At 39.3% G+C, this 24,713-nt stretch overlaps 1 protein-coding gene across 3 annotated transcripts in view; it reads right to left on the reverse strand.

Moving 5' to 3' along the window:
* The window catches only part of svild (supervillin d), a 51,522-nt gene that overhangs the window by 16,734 nt on the left and 10,075 nt on the right, over positions 1 to 24,713 (reverse strand). For all 3 annotated transcript variants that reach the window (XM_079476431.1, XM_079476432.1, XM_079476433.1), the window contains exons 2-8: positions 22,242 to 22,699; positions 15,856 to 15,890; positions 13,029 to 13,090; positions 8,257 to 8,372; positions 5,909 to 6,020; positions 2,892 to 3,349; positions 2,177 to 2,309 (exon numbers count right to left, since the gene is read on the reverse strand). In XM_079476431.1, coding sequence (XP_079332557.1) covers positions 2,177 to 2,309; positions 2,892 to 3,349; positions 5,909 to 6,020; positions 8,257 to 8,372; positions 13,029 to 13,090; positions 15,856 to 15,890; positions 22,242 to 22,585 — 1,260 coding nt within the window. In that variant the 5' untranslated portion in view covers positions 22,586 to 22,699. The remainder of the gene's footprint in view (positions 1 to 2,176; positions 2,310 to 2,891; positions 3,350 to 5,908; positions 6,021 to 8,256; positions 8,373 to 13,028; positions 13,091 to 15,855; positions 15,891 to 22,241; positions 22,700 to 24,713) is intronic.

Genomic DNA, 24,713 nt, shown 5'->3' on the forward strand with positions numbered 1-24,713 from the left:
CAGGGCAGAGGGGAAAATCTGAAAAGACTGCAAGCTGCAGCACTCAAAACCAATCACAACTCAAGAAACTTAACACTTAAATCATAATCACCTAAAGCCAACAGCTCAGGCTTCCGAGCAAGCTGTTCATCATGACTCAATGACGGTACAGCTGTGAGAGATCCAGAGGAATTAAATGAGGCGAGTGAACGACTGAGGAGGTGCAAAGCCAGAAGACCCCCAGGGGAACAGAGAGAGAGAGTGAGAGAAAGTGAGACGGAGAGAATCAGGGCTGAGGTCATTGTTACAGGTCCCAAAAAGATTTCCCATGAAATGGAATTACCTCTGTGTTTTCAGTCAGCTCTGTTTCAGCCAAGATGACACTTGTCAAACAGCCCTCCAGTGAGCTCTTAACAAAAATGTTAGATGAAGTGTAAGAAAGATCAATGGAAGTGAGAGTGAAAGAAAGACAGATTCAACGTATTTGAAAGGAGGAGGAGATGTGTCCCGGATCTCTTGGGCTCGGGAAGATTTTCTGCGTGATAAGATTTATCTGAAGGAGCTGCAGGGTGATCCTTGAGAGACCATCCTCCACAACAGTGATGAATCATTTGGCCGAATCATCTGACAAAGCGAGCAAATGATTTAGTCGTATTGACTGTGTAAAACATCGCTCAGCGCGTCAGCCAATGTCTCTAGCAAACTGCCGCTTCGACCCTGAGCTTCAATTAGTGTAAAAGGAATTATCGATAGAAAAGTCTTCAAAGGGACGCGAGTGATTGATCCTGAAATAGACAAGGACGTCTGGATGGTTACATTAGAGTGCTGGATTAGCAAGAAAAGTCCTTTCGTCGACACAAATCCAAGTTTTCGATTGAAAATTCAGAGTCTGGCCAAAATGCGAAGGGGTGTCAGGGGTGCGGAATTGCATTTATTCCTTACAAGGCCAAAAGAGCTACATCTGCGCTAGCTCTGTGTCGAATTGTTCTATTTTCTTTCACACAATCTATAACAGACCTCATTATCTGTTGTCTTACAACCACACAGATGTTCCTTTTTTTCTTGAAATGTTTCTTAGTGGATTTTATAGCTGTATGTCTTCTCCTCAATCTGTTTGTTATTGCATCTTAAATCACATTCTTTGGTCGAACCACACCAGAGAGAGAATTTACAGGCGTTTCGCTTAGCTTGCCACGACATACTTGTGTGTGCGTTGTGACGACAACGTCTTTCAAATGCTGAGGAACTGGGAATAATTCAGGTCAGTAATAACCCCGCTGACAAATCGTATCGCTCGGTACTTGATTTTAAGCCAGACGGACAGCATAAGGCCCAAGATTATCCACAGAAACTTGGGAACGACTGTGTGCCACACCGAATCTGTGTTTAAGATGGGACTTCTCAAGATGAGACTGGATTTGGTCTGACGTCTCTCTGGGGTTTTGTCCATACAATGAAAGTCAATGAGGGCCAGTGTTGTTCAAAATATAGTTTTTTTGTGTTCTGCAGAAAAAAAGAAAGTCATACGGATTTGGAATGACATGGGGGTGAGAGTAACATGTCGATACATGTTATATTCAGAGAACACTTTGAATGGAGAACTATGTTCTTTTATGACGTTATTATGTTGTTTTGTGTTTTAGGGAGCTTGACAGACATGTTCACAATAAACTACTTCCTATGGAAACAGCTGCAGAAAGAAACTTGTATGTAGTGCTCCACATTAAAAAATAATAGCATAGGCCTATAATGTTTGGAACATGAGCGTGAGAAAATAATGACATGATTTCCTTTTTGGGGAACTATCTTTTTAGAAAAGACTTATAAACTGGGCAACCAAACCGAAGGGAAACCGACAGCCTTTCTCCATCTAGTTCAAAGCAAGTTTGTGCTGAGGTAGCATATAGCTTGAAGCACCGATCGGGTTTCAGGAACCAGTAAGGCTGAATGTAAATCCTCTCTACCACACACAGGGCGGCCCAGCAGAGGAACTCACTAATTCAGTGCTGAAAACAAACTTTTCCTGCCCCCCCCCCCACCTTACAGCCAATGACACAGAGTTAACCCTAAAGAAGAAACATGTGTTGTGTAAAACGAAAAGCTTTATTGTGCTTTCCATTGGTCAGCATGGACCATTTTTCTTAGTTATTGAAAGATGACCCAATTGGTTTCAGAGGGTGTGTTTGTGTGCATGTACCTTCTTTTTCCATGCGGTTTCGCTTTCCTGCAGCTGTGAGTAGCGGTCAGCCAGGGACATCTGGACCACATTGGGTTTATACTTCTTTAGTTTGCTCCTCCTGTCATCTTCATCGGTCTTCATCTCCCCCAGCCTGCCAAACAGAGAAAAAAGTACCATAGAGACCGTTAGTAGACGCTAAACTTTACACTTAAGCAGTTTCTGTGTTGAGATTGTGGTTTTACAGATATTACATTTCTTCGGTTCATTCACAGCCGGATAACACATAAAGGTTTAGAACAGAAACTGTGGAGGTGTGCAGATGCTTCAGACCATAGAGCATCGGTGCTTTTTAATAAATCGGAAACGCTTGTGTTTGTTACATTCAAATAAAAATGTCAATTTAAGCTTAAAAGTGAAAAACATGTAAATAAAGAAAACATAGTAAAACTTTCCAATAAGACTGAAGTTATTAGCATTATTTACTGGATTAGCTAACATGAATTGACAATGAACAATACTTCTACAGTATTTATTAGAGATGCACTGATATATCGGCCAATAATCGGTATCTGTCGATAAAAGCAGCGAATGGGATTGGGAACCACTAATTTACCATAGTTAAATGATGGTCACTGTGGTAAAACCATTGTTCATTTTCCTAATGGAAACTCCTCTGCCATATCTACCGCTACTGTCAATCAAATCCAACAAAATTTAAAGACTCCCATCATACCTCTCTTTGAGAGAGGAGCTCATGCTCCCATCCAGGCTGCTCTCTGACTCCTCCCCCTCTTCAGATTGGGAAATGGAGGGTGTTTTGCTCAGAGAATCCGGGGAAGGAGTGCGAGGAGTCTCACTCGAGCTGCTTTCCTCTCTTTGAAGCCTCCTTCCCTCTTTATACTCTTCTTCTTCATCATCCTCCTTATCCTCTTCCTTTTCATCAACGACAGTCGGCTCCTCACTGGTTTTGGTGACAGGAACCGTGATTTGCTCGGGCTCCGGGGGTTCTGCGTCCAGGCCAGTGGAGCGGCTCTTTTTTAAAATGCCTTTAATGCTGCGCTGACTGGAGTCCTGTCTCTGGAGGGCTGGTGTGGGAGTTTTCAGTTCTTCATCCACCTCTAGAGCTCTGGAGTGAAGATTCGGCCTGTCTGTGCTCACTGAACAGCGCTTCTCTGTCGGTTTCTGTGTGCTCTGTTTAACATAGAAGAGACAAAAAAATAAGGATTCAACTCTAGAGGGAGATTGAAGTTCCTGGGGACACAGTCTCATACCCTGACAGGAGAAAAAGAATAGTTGTTTGTTTTCACATTTAAATGATAAATATCATATTTTCAGATGTGGACAACAGGGTGCCGTGGCTCACCAGGGGGCCACAGCTGACTTTCAGGGCCATGTCCATTTTTATATTGAATAAACACTTTTCCCATTAATATCAAGCTCTGAAACACTTTATTGGGTAAAACTGTTGAGTTTTGGTGAGTGGGGCCATTGAATTAGCGATAGTCGACATTAATAACGATTGATAACAAAGTTTATCCCCAGTTTTGAATGATGTTTTTCAGATTTCATCGTCTTCTTTATTTTTGGTGTTGCAGTTGGTGCCTCTTCCGCTTTACGAGATTGCTAGTGAACAAACCCCCAGATGGCGGAAAGATAGCAAAAACTGAGCGCGCACGTTTAGAAAGATGATATGATAGTTTTACTGTCACTCAAAATGAATCTCTCCCATTGATTTACTGTACTGTCAGCAAGCGGTATGCTGATTGAAGTCGCCCGACGTAAGCACACGTTTGACTGCGCAGACAACGTATGACATTGCAGAACTTTGACTGCTCCGTGATCTTGAATTACTCTCGTGAGACTTGGAAATCTCACGTGGATAGAGTCCGCATTGAACCAGGAAGTCAAATATACACATCTAATAAGGAAAATCGGACGACTATTATTTAAAATAATAGTTTTAAGTTTTTTTATATTGTGGCAAGGCGCCTAGCTCCCAATCAGCGGCGCCATGGAAACGGCCACAATCAGCTGCCCTGCGTTACCAAACGGGATCAAAGCACACGGCAGAGAGAGATGGGTGAGCTACGACGATGAGATGGGCCTACTGACGCAGATCTTTTGTCTCCCTGTTAAGACGCCAGTGCCTGATGACCGGTTCCCAGGAATTCACAGCTGCCACGAACCCTCACCAGCCTCACCGTGCACTTGGAAGGACACCTCACGAGTCAACCCACCCCCAAGACCCTTTACACTTACACTCTGGTTATTTCTGTTAATAAATCACCCTTCGGGTTATTTTGCACTTCAACTGTGTTCGTCTCGTGTCTGCTTTGCCACAATATTATCTTTTATGATAGGTCATCCCAGAGGGGCCTGAGGGTTCGCTAATGCTGTACACATGCTTCAGATCTGAAAAAACGTTAGACTGCTGTAGAGATCCACCTGCTGCTCTTTTACAGCATAGCACCGCGCTTTAAAATCGTTTTATTTTAGTTTAGTTGTTGTTGCTCTTGTGCACAACAGTTTATTTGTATTTAGAGACTATATACTTATAGGCTATTTTGCGGGAGTCCGCACACACGTGTGTCTTACTGCCCGCACCCATCAAATCATGGCAAAACATTCCCTAGCTCTTATTTTATTTATGAATGACGTCATTGACTATTCGACTAAAAATGTATAACATAATAGTCGACCTCAAAAAATCGAAGGTTGTTCAACCCCTAATATTGTTTAATACAGTGGGGGGCCTTGTAGTCAAAAAGTTTGAGGATCCCTGTCTTAGACCCCACTGCATCAAAATATTGACTGAAAAAAGCTATTTGTCTCAACTTTATTCAGTGCCTAACACAGGCCTGTGGGATCTGACAAACTCATTACTGCTTGAAAACGTATTTCCAGAAAACAAACAAAAGCGAAATCAAATCCAGAACACTCTCCATGGTTCGCCTCTCTGGCAAAAGAAGGTTCACGCGGTCACAGTCGCTCACCCCACAGACCTACTGAATACAAACTCTTTTTCTCCCAGAAAGCAATGAGGAGAAAGATTGAGAGTGAAGGAGTGATGTCACGGCTGGTGGTCTGTTTAACGGCAGTACACACAAACCCTCAGGGTAGGGAGGAATGGACAGACAGAGCGAGGGCAAGAGTGAGGAGAGTTCTTGGATAAAACCACGGTGGATTTAAGAGGACATCTGGAGCCACTGTAGATCAGTGATGATGAGGATGTTACAGTAAGACTTGATGCTGATGGATATACAGTGTGAATAAACATTAGTGAGCTGCCTACTCTTCTATGTAAAGCACTTTGAATTACCATTGTGTATGAAATGTGCTATATAAATAAACTTGCCTTGACTTGCCTTGCCTACGTTGGTAGCATTTTAAGACAATGTACTGTAGGTGTGCTCACAATACAAAGGTTGTTGTTTCTAAAGGTCAGGAGTGGAATTATGCAAACTTTGTGGCCAAATTCTAGTCAGCAATCCCAGAATGCACTGCGGCCGACTCAGTGGAAAAAGTAATCCAATTCATGTGTCAAGAGGAAAGCGCATTATAAATACATTTAAATATCAGAAAAAGCCTTAGAACGCAGCAAGTAATAGACAGCAAAGATTACTATTCAGTATTCCGGAGATACCACATTTCAAGTTTTGGTGTACTGAACCATCATAAAATGCATAAATCATGACATCATCTATTCGGTTAAGGATATTCGGGCAGCACAGGACGCTTCGTCTCTCTCACCTTCTCATCTTCTTTCTCCTCGTCTTCCTCTCCTGCAGAGAACGACTCATCCTGTCTCACATTATTGCTTTCTATAGGGCTTTTCTCACCATCTGATGAGGAGAAGGAATGGCTGCGGACCATAAAAAGAGAGCGAGAGTTATATTATGAATATCAAGATATTTGTTAAATATTATCAAAAGTCTCAACAATTTATTTCTCCATCACTAGTGGATATCTGTAATAGAGGATTAACATTACTTTGCAAAATAAACACATGAAAGCAGTCACTTCAATATGTAATATTGTAGGAAAATCAGGCTGCTTTCCAAAGTTAATCATTTTGAGTGTGTTTACACATAATAATGCGAGTCATAGTGATGTCTCTCGCCAAAGAGCCAAACTGAAAAAAGGAGCAATCAGTCCAAATTCCACAAAAGGCAAAAAGAACCCACACGTTTATGATAAGTACACACACATTTATCACACAGTCGTTGACACAAAGTAAACTTCACCCCAAATTGACCTAAAGGACAATATTAAAGAGCAAAAAGCATACTTTGCGTGCGTTTTCAATAGGCACATTGATATTTCATAAAAACTGATAATAATTTAACAACATAACTGTAACTTTCTTCAATTAAGAAAAATGACATGAATTCTGTCAGCGATCCCATAGACCACAGATATAAAACATAAAAATGAAGCGAATCTGACACTTTTTCTCTGGAATTCGTAACTATTTTACGAGGTGCTTTTACGTGTTTGAATTTGCACGATCAATCCATACGTTTTAGTATGATTTGCTTTCGTGCCAGTGACGTTAGGTTTAGGGGAGGGGCTTCAGTATTGCATATTTTTCTAATAATCTTACATTTTGTGTGATTGACCTCTTCGTGAATTAGCCACCTCGTTAAATAGTTACAAATACCCGTCAGATTAGGTTGGTGAATCATAACATGCTTATATTCTATGATTGTTGATTCAGGATAACAGCGACTCTATACGTTTTTTGTCTACTTTGTGACATAACGGGTGAAATAAAGTCCCTGTGAACCGGAAGTTGAGATTATTTTGAATTCCGTATTCTGATGCATTTCCGAATGCAACGGAATAGAAAACAGTGGCCATGGCTAGGCCAGTCGCGATAGTCAATTTATCATCGCTTTGGATAAAAACGGCTGCTAAATGACTAAATGTAAATGTCATCTGAGACCGATAGCCATTAGAGGGCGGAAGTGCATTTTGAGACTTTAAGATTATGAGGGCACATGCATTTTAAAAAGGAAATGAATCACACGGATACGATTTTTATAACAAATATTTATGTTTAATTTCACTAGGACTTCAACATTGAATGATACCAATTTGGGGGGCTTTGGTTAAATCAAATAATATGAACCAAATTAAGGGTAAATAAACAAGAAAATAAAGTTTTTCTTATTTAAAATTACAAATATATCCAAAGGTAGAACACACGGGTTAAAGATCACACAGATGTACAAACTCTTGGAGTCCAAAGCCTTTAACCTGGGACTGTCAAACTACACCCAGAAGATAAAAGCAGACTGTAAACTGCCGAGTTGTATGTAAACTAGAAACACAACTATACCGTCATTCATCTTCATATACTGTAAATGACCAATCAACTCAAATCACAGAGGTCCTGGATATTGTAGTTCCACACCACATCAGATCAAAAAAACTCTACCAGACTCCTGCTGAGAGAACGGAGCCAGATGAGATGGGATCCAGAGCCCTGTTCCTCCAAAGAACTAATTTATAGCAGTCTTCTGTTTTTAATACAGCACCGCTCCATCAAATCTCTAAAATCAGCTTAAGAACAACAGTCGTTGGTGAAATATTCATCCCCGAACCACTTGGTTTCGAACTTCTTGAAACATTCAGAGTACAGTCCAGATGGAGCCGCAGAAGGTCAGTAACAAAAGCTTGGACATGTTGCAGTTAAGGGTAGCAGAGGTCTGTTCTACAGTCTAATGAGAACCAGACGTGCAATCTTTAATAAATTAACCAACATGTGTGCATGCCACCCACACAAATAGCATGGCATGCTTGAGCTACTGATTCACCTTCTGGAAAGGCTTATCATAAAAGTATGAAGACTCTCATAACCAACACACACAAAGTCAGCAGGCTTCAGGAGATGCTTATCTGACGGACAGCAGTTTTGCATTCATCTTCTATGACTCACTGCCCTCCTCGCAGCAAACAAATCAAAAGTAAAGCAGCACGTTGGATGATACACTCTTAAGCTTGTGTGAATCACCTCTGAGGGACGGTATACAAATGAACTCAAAACTACACAAAGGCTAAACAAACTAGCTGGCAAACTATTCACCCCTGATTACCTGGAGGAAACTTTTCTCCTTTCGCTGTTGATTTGGTCCTTTTCTTGCTCGGCATTGTGGGTAACGTCTTCTACGCGGTTCGTCGGGGTGGGGGAGATGTCGGTCTTGTCAGGCCCCTGTTGGCCAAAGGGGAAAAACAGTAAGATATTAAAGCAGGAATAGAGGAACCATGGGTACTTTCCACATCCCAGTAATCCTCCAGAGATGGCCCATTCAGAATCTTACAATTAGCCATTCAGAGCAGGGTGGTTTTGAAAAGTCTTTTTACAAAGCGATGGGGGATGAGGGGCTACGCAGGGCTGCAGGGGTCTAGGCGGCGCACACACACAGCATGGGAAAAGCTGTTGTCCTATAAATGAATGAAGCCGGTGGGAGAGAGAAACCCAAAGAAAGGCTCAGAGGTCAGAGTCGTTTGGCTGCTAACTGTTCACTTACAATGAAGGAGAGAGACAGAAAGTGTGAGAGAGAAAAATGGGTAAAGTGGAACAGAGGTGGAACCTACTCACCTAAATATTAGGGTAAATACACAGACACTCTGTGTCCACGGCAAAGGAAAAATTACACAAATTGAACTTACTTTATAAAAACAAAAAATTAAATCTAGAGTTACTACTACATCTATGAGGTCAGGAATTGCATTGAGATAAGCATGTACTGTTTCGAAAGTACAGCCACAAGAATTTATTAAAGCAATAAGCCCCAAGAAGCAGTGGGTTACAGCGCATTTTGTAACAGCTAAGGGTGCAAGAGGTGTAGCGGAGTTCCTAAAACACCCTTAGCTGTTATGCATCGTTTCTTGACTGTGGCTCCAACACCTGCTTATCTACTTCGCCGGCATAGGGAATGAGTTGTGCCCAGGAGCAAAACAAAAAGGCATGAACTGTCCTTTATATCTTAAATTGTTTTATAATTAATTCATGGATGTTTAATATATTTGTACTATACTATTTTATGAATATTATAATTGTTATTCATCTAATTGCACCCATTTTTAAAGCTTGTTTATTAGTGAGAGCAGCTAACTGAACACTAAACACTAAACACTGAACACTTCTAAACTAAACTAAACTAAACTAAACTAAACTAAACTAAACTAAACTAAACTAAACTAAACTAAACTAAACTAAACTAAACTAAACTAAACTAAACTAAACTAAACTAAACTAAACTAAACTAAACTAAACTAAACTAAACTAAACTAAACTAAACTAAACTAAACTAAACTAAACTAAACTAAACTAAACTAGTAACCCATTGCTTCGGAGGGTATTTTATCAGAATCAAGGACCAGGACTGACCATTTTATAATACACATGCACATAAAAGTTGTTCCAAACCTGTATACATTTCTTTTTTCTGTTGAGGGGGTTAGACAGATGAATCGCAGAACGAATCATTTGAGAGTCAGTCAAGAAGTAAGGTAATAATAACTGCCTATTATTAGAAAATAAAAGTGTTTTTACACAGTGTATGTACGTATACTTGTTGTTAGAAACTCCATAAACCAAAGCAGGAACTTAAAAATCACAATATATTTACTCTTTGTCTTTAATACTACACGGCTCTCTGGAATACATGATTCTGATTGGTCAATCACTATTCTCAAAGGTTATTCCCAGATATCAATCACCGAAAAGTAATAACACAGGCTCATTTGGGTTCTGCGGGTGACATGCCAAAATAGTTTACATTAGATAAAACATATTAATGTGCTCAATAAATAACAAACGGTATATGGGATATTCACAAATGATTCAAACAAATGCATGTTCGCCTTGTGTCTTGGCTCAAAGATAGGAAACGGTTGTTACAAATGAGCTAATAAAATATCTGAAATAATTTTGCAATATAGCAATGTAATAAGAGCCTACTTATATTACCCTTAGTAGGAACGCATAAGAATCGAAAAGAAAGACATCAACGCCCACCTGATACATTTTGCAAAAAAATCCTAGAATGTAAAATGCACAGTAATAAGACTGTTTACATGCACGCATTTGTCTGACGCTCGATTGAGTGCATTTAATGTATACATTTTATCACTATGTATATTCCCTGGGGATGGAACCCAAACATGTAAAGTAATGATCACAACAGGCCCACCCACATAGCTGGATGTTTATCTGCCAACAGCAGTCTCACCATCAAAATGACAATTGACTTTAGAAAACTGAAGATAGTACTCGCACACCAATAAGTGACTGTTCACGTTTTTCAAGCTGTTTTTAAGAGGTTTTAAGAAAGCTCAGTGAATATGGTCAGTTACGACAACTTCACCTCCTGAATAACCTTTTTAGATTTTGGTTTGCTTATACAAAATGACGGGACTAAATTACTGTCTGTGGGAAAATCGACAAAATGCCACACATTCTGCCGATGGAGCTTTCTTGACAAAACTTGTACATGTCTTCAACAAATGTGAGATTTTCTCATTTCACAAATGGGAACTAAAATGGACATCAATTTCTTCAAACATTATATTAAAGGGATACTTCACCCAAAAAGGAAAATTCTGTCATTTGTTACTCACTTTCGAGTTCTTCCAAATCTGTATACATTTCTTTGCATCCTTCCAAATACCTTTCTCTGTGTTCATCAGAACCGAGTAAAGTGGCGTTAAAATATGTGTTCTGAGTTTGTCACACAACAGCAAAATAGTAAAAAAAGTAAATAAAATAAGTTGTCAAAATCTTGGTAAAATAAGCAAGGACTCTGCTCACAAACACTGGGGGCATCTCCGCTGTTGGCGCTGAAGCCACGCCCACAAATGCATCCCCAGTAGGCAATGTGAAGTTTTTACATGGGAGATTTTGAATTCACACACACGAGTCAATGCGCCAATATTCATCAGTAGATCATCACAGAAGCACATTGTTTGTTATTTGGCGTGAGATTTGTTTAGTCGGGCAGAGTGAGAGCTTGAGAGAGCCAGAAAGCGTGTGCTGGCAACCATAAGCTCGTGATAGAGCAGTCGCCTGATGCTAAGCACTCTAGTGATAGCAGAGGGGCCATGCATGCTCGGATGCTCCATTGCATCTCTGAGCCACCGTTTTAGCCCCACCCACAAAAACCTGACCAGAGAATTGGTTAAATACTGTTTAACGGTATAACTCCACACTTTAGTACTACATACTTCTGAGGGTTTTTCTTATGCGATTCAGCAATTAATGTCTTACATTTATTATGTGTTTAGAAACAATTCTCAGAATTCTCTTTACCCGTACTTTAACTCGGATCACATTTAGTGGTCAAAGAGACATCTAAAGTCCTGGCAATCCAACAGTCTCTGGCAACACAAATACAAAATTAAGCCTTGCGTGCCGAGCAAAACATTCTGGGTAGAATAAAGTACGGTGTTTCTCCCCAGAGGACACCTGGATGTCTTCAAGTTTAGTTTTTAGTCATTTTTAAACGGCGCACAGCTGACAAGCATTACAGAAAGCTCCATTCAGGGTAACCAGACCTCAGCTGATAACAATCCATTTAATTTAGTGTAAAGCTCCTCAGAAATCATTTCCTGACATGATACAAGACAACCAGATGCCTGCAAGAGACGCCTACGTCATGATCATAACATGAACACATGACTTTGTCTTAAGCGTATACATTTGTGTTTTATCACTGAATAAAAACAGTAGCCTACAAAGTTTTTTGCTAGTTTTTGTGTTTACGCACTAGGCATGTAACACTATTATCGATATCATGTTATCGCAATAGCTAAATGATCTCAATATTATCATGGTCACATGACTGTATGAAATGATAAGGCTTCGGGACCTGACATAAAGAATGTTAGAAAAAAATTCTTGATGTTAACTTTGGCGATGCCCATCTGGTGCAATAATTGTATTTTGTAAAAGGGATTTTTAGGTCATTTGATCTCATACCATAACTCATGCCTCTAAAATCCCATTCACACAGATCACTGATCCTAAAAAAAAGTATTACCTAGTAATATTAACAGGATCAGTCCCAGAAAAGCCCTGTGTGAACAAAAGGCAGAAACAATTCCGTAAAAACCTGTGTACTGATGACTTGCATATATATGTTGACATATGTTATATTTATTAAGCGTAATCTCATTGGGCTGTAGCCCATCTTGTGCCTCAATGCTATTTAGTTGAGCTATTTAGCCACCTAAAAACACAGCAAGGAAATATCCTTAAAAATGCACATAACACTACATTGCAGTATATTACTATAAATATTATTATAATTGTGTGAACGCAAATATAACTAAATATAATGATCCCGGGACAAATTTCTGGACACATTTTCTGTGTATTTTCCAGGATCTCTGTAAAAAAGAACAGTTAGAGGATAAAGAAAAGAGGATGCTTATCGCATGTTTCAAAGTCATCTTTTGTCATTTTAAATATTGCAATAAATATTGCAATAAATATCGTACCATGCACTTTTCACCGAGGTATTATCGTACAGTGACATTTTGATACTGTTACATCCCTATATTACGCACACAGCTAAATCATTCGTAGGATGACAACGAGTGGAAATGCTGTGCTTTTTTTCAAAACACTGTTCTGTTTATTTGACACGGCTGTCTTGTCAACCTTTGGTTTAGCCTATGGCATGACTTCGCCATTCAGTGTAGTTTAGTGGAAAGCACAACTCTGTCTTTATAGTGGAACGGGTTTGTTGAGGTTCTTTATCAGTAAAAGATTTGAGAGAGAAACAGAATGAGAGGAAAGGTGAGACATGGTGACAGACGGATTCGATGTCCATTACGGTGTTTGAGGACAAAGAGCACTTACTTTCAAAAGAGACATCTTGGCAGGAATACTGGTGTTGCCGTCATCATCGTCTTTGTTGTCATCTGTCAACACACACACAGATACAAAGGAATGTCAGAACGTGCACAAATGTCACCCGAATTTAAAAAGTCTGGACTATCTGACAAATCTACTTAATCTACATTTTTAAAGCTACTTTTTATATTGTATTTTATTGATTTTGTGAAAGCATTTGGTGCAAGTCACAAAATTAGTGGTGCATTATACTATACAACCACAACCGACCTCAAATGGCCAAAAGACAGGAGTCGTGTGTTTGTTTTTCTAGTAGCATATGACAATTATTTCAGTTAAATATGTATGCAGAAATCTTCACTAATGCTTTGATTACTGAATTAGTTACAGAATTGGGAAAGAAAATAAGTTGGTTGAAAAGGTTTGAAAAAGCAGGTCTATGCCAGTACTGTTGACCCAATACAATATGTTCTCATGTAAACTTTACTCATCCTGTGAATCAAATAACACAGATGATATCAATGTACTCAATGAGTCATTCTCCCAAGGGGTAAATCTCTCAGTTTGTTTTAGTCTTAAAACAGCCCTCTTACGCAGAGACCTTGACAGACGCATGCACGCTTATGTTTTGCTATAAACACTCAGCGTTAATTATTCTCTTGACACCTACTTACTTTCATGACCTCACAGAAACGGCCCTACAAATACCACCTGTTCAATGAGAGCATGATAAGATCGTATCTCTTGGAAAAAGGGAACGTGCGAAAATGAGAGTTTGATTCATATAGTCCTTTAGCACACATGCACTCTTTTAACTGTCTGAACTATTGCAAAACAACTAGACGAAAGCGATCGTTTTGCCCCTTGCCTGAAACCATTACGGAGTGACAGGGTTTTATTTATTTATGCACATGGCTTGAATATTCTGTAAATTGTTTAACTAAACTAATATAATGGGAGGCATGTTGTAAATCACAATTGTGAAGGTTGAAATGCTAGAACTTGGCAGAAGAAATGATCTCTAAGAGGAGTAATGTGTGTGTGTGCGCCTGTTGTGCTGATTTCGAGGAGAGAAAATAAAGACAACAAATTTAATGTTTACAAACCCGATACAAACCACATCTAAAAGTGGTCTAAATTATCATTAAAACCAGATTTGGGGTCTCAGCCCGATTGGATTTCAAGTTGTCATTTGGGATGAGACACACTTGTGTAATGCAATAATGTCTGAACATTACTGTGTGGCAAGTACTGCATGAATCAGTGATTTAGGACATTTGCTTGAATATAAAATTCCCTCAAACATCATGACGGATGTAGGCCCTATACTGACGGACAAAAATGACCAGTTTTCCATTCTTTCCACAATGATGGCGAATCCAAATTTGAGTCCAGTGGAAAGAAATCTTAGCAGTTCACAGCATCAGCAGAAGTCAGTGATATTAAACAGAGTTGAGCTGGAAACGGTCCTGTTGTTCATAACTGCTGTCATTTGTCAACCGTGATCTACAAGAGTGTGGTTACATTTCACATGATCCTTCAGCTCTTTATTTCCCTTGCTCCTCTTCCTTTCTTCTTGGGTAATTTTCGTGACTTCTAATGTATTTGTGCGTCTGCTGTTACAGCTCAGTACAACAATAGGAGGCTGTCTGTGAGTCAGCTTGCGTCACACCAACCATGAGGATTACCGCTGTCAAAACTGATGACAGTATTGGCCTTTGTCAGTTTGACCTTCCTGTTTTTGACTAAATTGTTCATAGCTTTAAGTACTTTCGCCGTGGGATGATTTTTACAGAAAAAACTACCAAGTGACTCTAAATGCTTAACTCACCAGAGCATGAACAAATCCTAAAATCTGCTGAGCGCCTACATTTAATACAATGACCTCATCGCAAAACACTGTATAATCCAGGAGGAACAGGAAATATAATACAGCTTAGAAACTCTTTTAAGTCAAACCTATAAAATATGGCTAGAGGACACTTTTACAAAATGCTGGGTAAGCAGGATCAAGTTCATAAAATCACTGATCATACGTTATTTTCGTTTGGTTCTAAAATCTGCTTTAACCAATAACACTCCCTACATCGAAAACATGTATGCCCTGTAGCCATTTTAAAGAACAAATGTGAATTTAAAGAGACTTATAATTCTGTCATCATTTACTCGCCCTCAGGTTGTTTCAAACCAGTATAGATTTTGGAGGAATGTTAGCAATTTTCAGTTCTGGGACATCATCCACTACCATAGTATGAAATAAAATACTATGGTAGTCAATGATGTCTATACTATGGTAGTCAATGATGAATTACTAACATTCTTCCAAATATCCTTCTCTGTTTTCATCAGAACAAAGTCATTTATAAAGGTATAAAATTACTGGAGGCTGAGCTATATTTCGGGTGAACTATACCTGTTTACATGCACACCTTAATTGAATAAATTCATGTGTATTACGAGAAGCATTTTTATCTCCATCGTTCTTTTTTCCTTGCAAGGCAACTCAATTCCTCCTCCAAACATATCAAATTGTGGTGTGTGACCCCTGACAACCTTGTGGAGGGCTATCTAAGTATTTACTACCATAAAGGGACAAAAACCTGGCCTGTCTGAGAGTTCTGTAAAGACTCTCAGAGATACATCTGCACGTCCACATCCGTGAGCGTAAAGCTGTTTGTGTGTTTCACAAGATTCTCTCCAGCTGCAAGCGAGAAAAACACAGTTTTGCCACTCTTTAAAAGAGAAAGAGAGAGTGGCACAATGAAGCCAATAGAAAAGAACTCTGTGTTTCACAAAAGGCTTCTTTGAAGCAAATGAAAGGAAATAGACTTACCATTTGGCTTCTGGGCCTCCTCTCCTTCCAACAGACTGTGTGAAAAAAGCAAAGACAAATGAGCTCATGGATTAATATGTTGCATCTTCACAAAACATGACAGCGCGTCACCTGAAACCTGTAGAACTGTTAAGCCGCCCCTTCCTAACACATTCAATGTCTTCAATAAGTCCGGTATATAAATGCACAAGAAAGAACACACTACATTTAGGCCATCAGTAAGGCATTATTTATATTTACTGAGAAGGGAGGACGTCTAACAACAATGCAGACCCTGCAGTCATGCTAGATTCCTTTCCTGGCGTGGCGGCTCCAGGACTCCTGTGAGCTGACTGTTTGATCAGCCCCAAGAGACTGTGTTACGTTACAAAAAGAATACATAATAAAGAATGGCAGTCTGCTGCGAAATTATGTTCTCTATTTATGTTCTATCTGGCATTGTATTCTGCTAAATAGACTGGTGGAGTGTGTAGTTCTCTCTGGTAAAGTTCAAAACATATTACATAAAGGAATTTATTTGTTAATTTAGGTGATTATATGTCTGATACTCATGAATTATTGTATGGTGTGCCTCAAGGATCAATTCTTGGGCCAGATTTATTTTCATTGTATAAGTTCCCTTTGGGTATAATTCAGGAGTATGGCATGAATTATCCTTTGTATGATGATGATATACAATTGTACATTTCAGTCGAGTGTGACGACACAGTCGTAATAAAGAGGCTATCTGACTGCGTGTCCAGAATTAAAGGGTGGATGAATCATATGTCTTTTTTTTGTTAAATGAAGATAAAATTGAAATCCTTATTGTGAGTGCGGAGAAATTAATTCATGCATTTATTTTTTCTCGACTTGATTATTGTAATGCTACGTATACTGGTTTGCCTAAGGGCTCTATAGCAAAGTTGCAATGCAGCAGCCAGAGTATTAATGAAAATAAAAGAGAGGGATCATATTAAACCAGTTTTAATGGAACTACACCGACCACCAGTCCACCAAAAAATAGATTTAAAAAAAAAATATTTGCATTTCCAAAAATGTGGAATTGTCTGCCAAATGAAGTGAGACACGCATTTATATTTTTATAAAGCGGCTCAAGACATATCTCTTTACAATTGCCTTTGATCATAGTGGTTGGAGCGGAGTTTAATACTTTACTTAATTTTTGTAATTATTATATTATGTCATTTGTAATATTTTACTGTTTTTGCACCCGTGGAGCACTTTGAGTTACATTTTATGTATGAAAAGTCCTATATAAATAAATATTTATAATTTTGTATTATTATTTATGTGCATGACACGGCAAAATTTGGCTATGGAGAATAATAGCAGAGAAAACGATGCCAATGTTTGCCATGTTTCACAGACCGGGTACAAAAAAGAGCCTGCCTGAAACCGCCGTCATGAAAAACTGAACCATCCGAAAATGGTACGAATGTTGGACATGAAGTGGTCAAAGAGATATTACTTATGCTGGTGGAGGCTTGCTAGTTTCAGACCAAATGTATAATTGTAGTATTTGATAAATGTAGATGAGTTTTATGTTTTCTAGGGCTACACAGCATACTGTATTGAGATGATTGATTAAATACATTTTACAAGTGTGCATATTGCAATGGTTTACAATAACTTTAAAGGGATACTCCACCGAAAAAGGAAAATCAGAATCATTTACTCACCCTTAGACTGTTCCAAACCTGTATAAATGTCTTTGTTTTGCTGAACACCCAAGAAGAAATTTGGAAGAATATCAGATCCACCCCACCATTTACTGCCATGGGAGGGAAAATAAATACTATAGGAGTCAATGGGGCGTGAGATTTTACAATCTTCCAGATATCTTCCTTTGTTCAGCAGAACAAATAAATGTATACAGGCTTGGAACAATCTAAAGGTGAGTAAATGATTTACAGAATTTTCATTTTTAGGTGAATTTTCCCTTTAATACTCCAACATGTTACATACTTTTTAGGTTGATGGGGAAAGAAGAGAGAATTGCATATAAAAGTTATTGGTATTTGTGAGCATGCACAACCTTTGATGTGTGTGGAAAGAATGCCAAACATGCGTGCTGGTTATATTCTTTTTAGTTTTAAAAAAACGCTACTATAGTACAACCTAAGCATTAACATAACATTATTTAGCAAGTTACCACAGTTTTTATACGTATCGGTGCAGCCTTATTTTTTCCTCTAAAGACAGTTGACCAATTCAATTAACACAACAATGAATTATCTTAGGTTATCTCAATACTGTTGGTCCAAATTACGTCAAGTTCACACAAAAGATTTGAAAAATTGTGCCATAAATGTGCAAAATATGCCGATACTGTTGTGCGATTTAAATTGTTGGATACAATTGGTCAAAACTTAACATTTCTAATAGTTTTCTACTTTGTGCCTCTAAAGTGTTGTGAATACAGTGTTTTTTGTGTACTGTGAAAGGTAAATAAGAACACAAAAATGCCCAAAATACATCATCATGAACACACAACAAAAAACTGAAAAACTATTTTAAGGGTTCTTTATCAGACATGCGCACATTTCTTTACAGAAGCTTATCTACACCCTGAAGCAATCACAGAGACATGAGACATCATCAGCAGTTCATAGAGATCTAAAACCGTTTCCGTTTCCAAGAATGGTCTACATTCAGTATCTGGTACGGAGTACAGAGATCAGTGGTAGATGAGAAACAATGTGTTCATAAATATGTCACAGATGCCCAACTGAAGGACACCCTTCTAAATACCCAAACAAAGTAGACATACAAAAGCATACAATTACCACGGCAGGTTTGCCAAAAGACTTATTCTCAATATTCATAATAAGTCAATTTTTCTATTGTTGTTGCGCATCTATTTTAAATCATGTTACATTAGCTTTAAGATCTCCTATATGCTATATATATTTAGAGACATTGCAGCGGCAACATCATAAAAAAAGTTGCGTTATAAATGAAATACAAAATAAAAACAGACAGGAAGTTAACTTCGGGCCAACTCATGGATCCGATGAAACGTCTATATTTACACAAAATTAACTAACAGACATATCATGGTTCTTGGCTGTGATGTAGACAAAAACCTACTGCTAATAAAATAAAGGTGGGGACAAGCCTTTGATACATTATAACGTCCCATTTAAACAGGAAATAAACAGCCTGTTATTCTCAGCTTAAAGTCACTCTCCTGACTGGTCAATTCTGGAATGACAAGAACGATGTCCAACCATCACTCCTATAGACATCAACCATGACCCTGATCCTGACTATGACTGTACCAGGCGTCACACAGAGGTCAGACAAAGATGCACTCATCCTAGTCAATAAAATCAGAAAAATGAAACAGAAGTGATGGTCAAACAGTGGGAAAGGACTAAAAAGCAATAGAGAAAACCAAAGAAAGTGCAAAGGAAATGAAAACATTTGATGCGAGTATGGGAGAGGGGTTGAAATGCAGCGTGCCCCAACTCATTCAGTCATGAAGAATGAGTTTAATAGCATGAGCAGCCTGCAGCTGAGACCTATTAGACATGCTGGATGTGTTTTCAGAGGACAGGGTTTCACAGGTACCCATCATTCACAGTCAAGCCATTTCTGTGTTCTCAAATATACGCGGGTTGTGCCATCTCTATTGGAGTCCTCTTTGAAGAGATTCTTACATTTATCAATCCATTGCGTCTCAATAAAATAATACATGATGGTTTAAATGCTGTAATAATTCTAAATATTAAAATAATAGTTCACCCGAGATGAAGTTCTGTCATCATTGGCTCACCCCACATGTTGTTTTAAACCTACAGTACATGAGCTCTTTATTCCGTGAACACAAAAGAAGAATTGTACTGGTTCCATGCAGTTGAATCGACGCTGAAGCTTTCAAGCTGGAAAAAATTCACAAACACCATAAAACTAACTAATAAAGGTGCTTCGTGTGAGTTTGTACTCATATTCAACTCTTTTGAAGTAAACAGTGTGTTGAACAGACCAACATTTAAGTCAAACTTTCATTATGCGAGAACTAGGTTTTTTAAAACCATGCAACGCATTTGTATTTCTAACCTTACTTGTCCTCAGGGTGTTGTGATATAACCAGAACACGGCTTCATTTGTTGCATAAACAGAGAGCAGAATACAAATTCCCCAACGAATAGCACCGTTTAAAGCACGTCTTCTCTTCACTTACGTAGAGCTGCCATGCGCCGGCTGGAAGAGTTCCATGGGATCACAAATTACGGGTGTTTACTGCAATCGCTGTAGGGAGCTATAAGGAAGAAAACATCTCTTTGGCAGAGTCCACTCCTTGTTTATCCAGCCTCTTCTTTTGTATTATTCGGATTACGCAAGCAATGAATAAAGTCCGTAATACTGCAAATTACTACTTACAATTAACAGCGATGACTTTAAAATCCTTACAGTTAAAACAAGCTTGCCGCCAGCAGACGCTCAGCAAAATATCATGTTGTCAGATCAACTGCACCGCCACCACGCATGCCACACAATCCAGGTGACCTAGAGTACGAACATACGCGAGTGAATAGCTAAAAACTACAGTAGTATCACCGCTTAAATCACACAGACATGTTTTTGGCGTTCCGTGCGGGCTTTCTTTCACTCAAAAACATACAACGCTGGCTATAAAAGACTGAGCGGTGAAGTGCCGGGGCAGGACCGGCTGGTTTGACATGTAAAAATTGAATAAGAGAATGAAGCAACGTCAACATTCGTGTTTAATGTTAATCTTTGCAAAAGGTAATAAGTGGCTCCACCTGCCGTAGACAAGGCACCCTTAAACTTCTTCAAGTACATCTTTTAATTTAACAAGACTTCAGTTTGATCAGATAAGGGAAAAATGGAAGGAGGCCAGAACAAAGATTGTTTCACAGCAAGTCTTGACAAATGCAGGTGTGAAACCCCCCCCCACAGTCATTTCGTTCATTCCCCGAGCGATCAGGCCTGCAATGAGAACAACATGGTTCAAGGAATAGTTCACCCCAAAACTGAAAATTCATCTATTTTCACAAATGTCCTCTAAAACCTGCATAACTGTGTGTTCACATAGAGCGCGAATGAGGCGTCAAAAACGCGCTATTCGCGAGTAGTTTGACGCTTGAACATTTTGTGTTTACTCGCTTCATTCGCGTCATTCGCGTCATTCGCTTCATTCGCGTCATTCGCGCTATTCGTGCGTGAAAAACGCGTCATTCGCGCTATTCGCGTCATTCGCGCTATTCGCGTCATTCGCGAGTGAAATTCGCTTCACGAAAATGTTTTTTCAATTTACCGGATTCTCCGACCTCCTCACTCACTTTCTTCCAAGCAAGATCCTTTTTATTCCTATTTTTATGAACACGTATCATATAGCTCCGGGTGTCAACACACTGAGATGAGCGTGTCCTCCATTTTTTATTTCTGCCTCTGCTCGCTACGTCGTCTACGTCACTACTCAAGCAGGCTCCTGATTGGTTAACGCGGCGTGAATTTCCGCCAAAGTTCAGATTTTTCAACTCGCGCAATTCGCGTCATTCGCTTCATTCGCGTCATTCGCGCCATTCGCGCAATTCGCGTCATTCGCGCCGCCTCATTCGCGCCGCAAGCGCGTCTATCGCGTCTTTACATTGACTTAACATGTAAATCACTCGCGCTTGACGCCTCATTCACGCTCGGTGTGAACACACAGTAACTTACTTTCTTTTACAGAACACAACTGAAGTTTTCATAACAGATTGTCGAAACTGCTCTATTCCATTATATATAAAGTCAAATTTTGTGGTCAAGCTGAAATTTGGGCACGAAGGGTATTATATATCTTCGGAACACTTGAAATATAGCAAATTAAAAGACTATCATCCTTTATGGTGCTTTTATGTTGATTTTGGAGCTTCACAACCTCTGGATCCCATTCACTTTCCTTGTATGGAATAGAAAAGCTTGTATCTCTGCTAAACATATTTTCTGTTCAACAGACGTTTACACAGGTTTGGTGTGAGGGTGAGTAAATTTATGACCTAATTTACAATATAGAAACAACATTAAACAAGGAAGAGAAATTTTCAATTTGTTATCCACACAAGAACGTTCCAATGAATTTACGTGGTCTATCAGTCTTCTCTCTTCTGAATCCCCCACCCATTCCCTCGTAATATCCATGTTTGTAATTTCCTCAGAAATGAGAAACACTCATGTTGCCTGCAAACTTGAACCAAAACAGAAAGCTCAAATGTCAAAACAGCAGGATGAGCCCTGGCGTAGATCTGTGGATGGTTCCATTTCCCAGACCCTGACGTTCTCAAACATTCTGGCCTTAAATTGAACTTTCTGTACTGAAACTGAAAGGTCAAATCTTCACATTTTAGAGTTATTACCTTCAGACTCAATCTCACCTGTGCTTTAGGCGTGATCTTGTAACTTTGTTGCAATCATCGCTTTGAGCTGTGGAGATCTTGGAGGAAGGTGTAGCATCCATCGTAAGCTTTGAATTAGTCTTGCTTTCTTCTCCTTGCTCACTCATGACGTTGCTTTCTTTACTAAACTGAAACAATCCAGAAGAAACATCTGCCTTCTGCTCAGAGCTGTGTCTTTCTTTTCTCGTGTACTTGGATGAACTTTCCTCCAGGTTGGCGTACCGCTCAGCCAGCTCCCGTCTTCTCTCGGCCTTGTAACGAGCGATACGTTCGGCTTTAGAGTCCAAAGATGAACCTTGCAAAGAGTCCAGAGCATCCATCATGTCTCTCTCCCAAAAAGCAGTTAAACTTGTTTTCCACCGCTTGGATGGCTGATGGTGACAGTGGGCGTTTCTGTTCACTTCCTGGTGGACAATGAGCTTGTCGGTAGCATTGCACTGTTGAGAGAGTCAAAAAGAATGTGTGTTGTTATTATGTTGCCTGCTCTTGAATTTAAGAAAAGCTTTTGTTTAATCAATGAATAGAATGAAATGCAAAAGAAAACAGGATATGACCCTGCAGTTGAACATAACCACTGGCACAGATACTAACACACCTAAACGCTAATCCTTGCTATGGATGTTATTGTGTCAGCTGTTCAAATGAAAACCTGCAAAAGAGTGCAGTGATCCAGCTGAATGAAAACACTGAGGGCTCTAACACCCTGCCCACACTCCGATTCTCAAATTACCCCGAATAACACCAGAGAGAGAGATAAAGAGAGAGAGAGATTAGCACCAGAATGCCCTGTACACATACACAGGCTCTGCTTCTTTCTTAGTGGATTGGCTTGCTGTTTACTGGCTACACATCAGCTTCCTCCTGACGTTGCATCATACCAAAATGAAATCTAATACGTTACGTATTTGGGACACTTCACATGTTCATAAAAACGTTCTGTGTTTATTCTTCTCATGAACCACCCAAGAGAAACACAATTCTATAGGCTAGCATTAGACAATTCATTTCTATAGGCTAGCAATTATAGCATTAAATAGATTTTTTTCAGATTTATAGTGAAGAGAATGCCACAGTGCATTTTAGTATTGCCTTTTCGGAAAAAGAAAATAATATAGTGGTGCTCTGGACTTTGGCCACAAACCGCCAAACAACACAACAGCAAGCCCACTTAGGAAGACACCTATGTTGCCTAATGCTCAACCCGATCTCATCATCTCTAGGAGGGCTTTCATAATATCAGATTTTAACCACGTGATTATCGTGGCCCAAAAGAAATCTAGCTATTTTAAACCTTTTACTATATCTATGCTTGGATGTTTCAAACAATTGTTTGGGTTAAATACTGACACTTAAATCCAAAATGCTGGCTTGGCCATGGTTGGGTAACAACAACCCAGCATAGGTTAATTTAAAAACCACCAGTTGGTTTTGTACATATTTTACCCAATAATGCAATGTAGCAACCCAGCATCTTTAGAGTGTTAGGTGAAAGACAGAGAAGTAACCACTGTGGCAAAAAATGTAGATTGTTTCATTATTTACTCACCCTTAAGTTGATCTAAACATATCGTTCTAAAGTTTACAAAGAAATTGTACAAAGAAGGATATTTGGAAGAATGTATCTATCAAAACAGTGCCGAGGCATTCGTAGTGAATAATGCCCCAGAACTGTTTGGTTCCCAAATTCTTAATCCTGATGTCACGATTGTTGCCAATACAAGTATATTGTGACGCCCCTAGTATTCTCAATAACTTGCTCTGAACGGTCAAAAATACAAACCAAAAAAGTTTCTTGAGAACAGTGTGACAGTATCATGAGACAAAATAACGGCATATTTTGAAATCGTATCCTCCACACGTAGTGAGAAATGTTGCATTAGTTTTGGAACGTAGTCAGGGTTTGTGAAATCAATTTCTACAGAACATCCCCATGACCAAACGTAAACATAAAACAAGATCCGTGTTAAACAACTGATAATTGTTTTTCTTCTACATGCATTCAAATGAACACTGTGTGTGTGTTTATCGAAGTAAAACCTTAGATGGGTCAAGCCTTCGGCATCGTGAGGATCCATTGTGTCTGTTTGCAAGTACTACAGTGTATGATGAAAGTTTAATATTGCTGAGAAAGAGTTATTAGCTGGTGAGGGTGTGTTTGTTTAAGTGGGGGTCGGGCATAGAGGGGTGGATTCCTGCTGTGGGGTGCAGAGGTTAATGGGACACATCTGGGAGCTCACGCTTGATAGCTTGCACACAGGGAAAAGCAGAGGGGACGAAATGGAGAAAGGCAGAACAGATGAAATAAAGTCAAGGTAATTGGAAGGGAATGAGTCTGTGATGGAGTGCTAGAGAGAATGAAGAAAATGAGGACTGCATGTGAGAATGAAACGATCATGGGAAGAGCAGATTGGGGAAGAGTGTGTAGCGATGGGGAACGAGGTAATAGTGGGT

This window comes from Barbatula barbatula (genome assembly GCF_947034865.1).
Source record: "Barbatula barbatula genome assembly, chromosome: 16".
Lineage (NCBI taxonomy): Eukaryota > Metazoa > Chordata > Actinopteri > Cypriniformes > Nemacheilidae > Barbatula > Barbatula barbatula.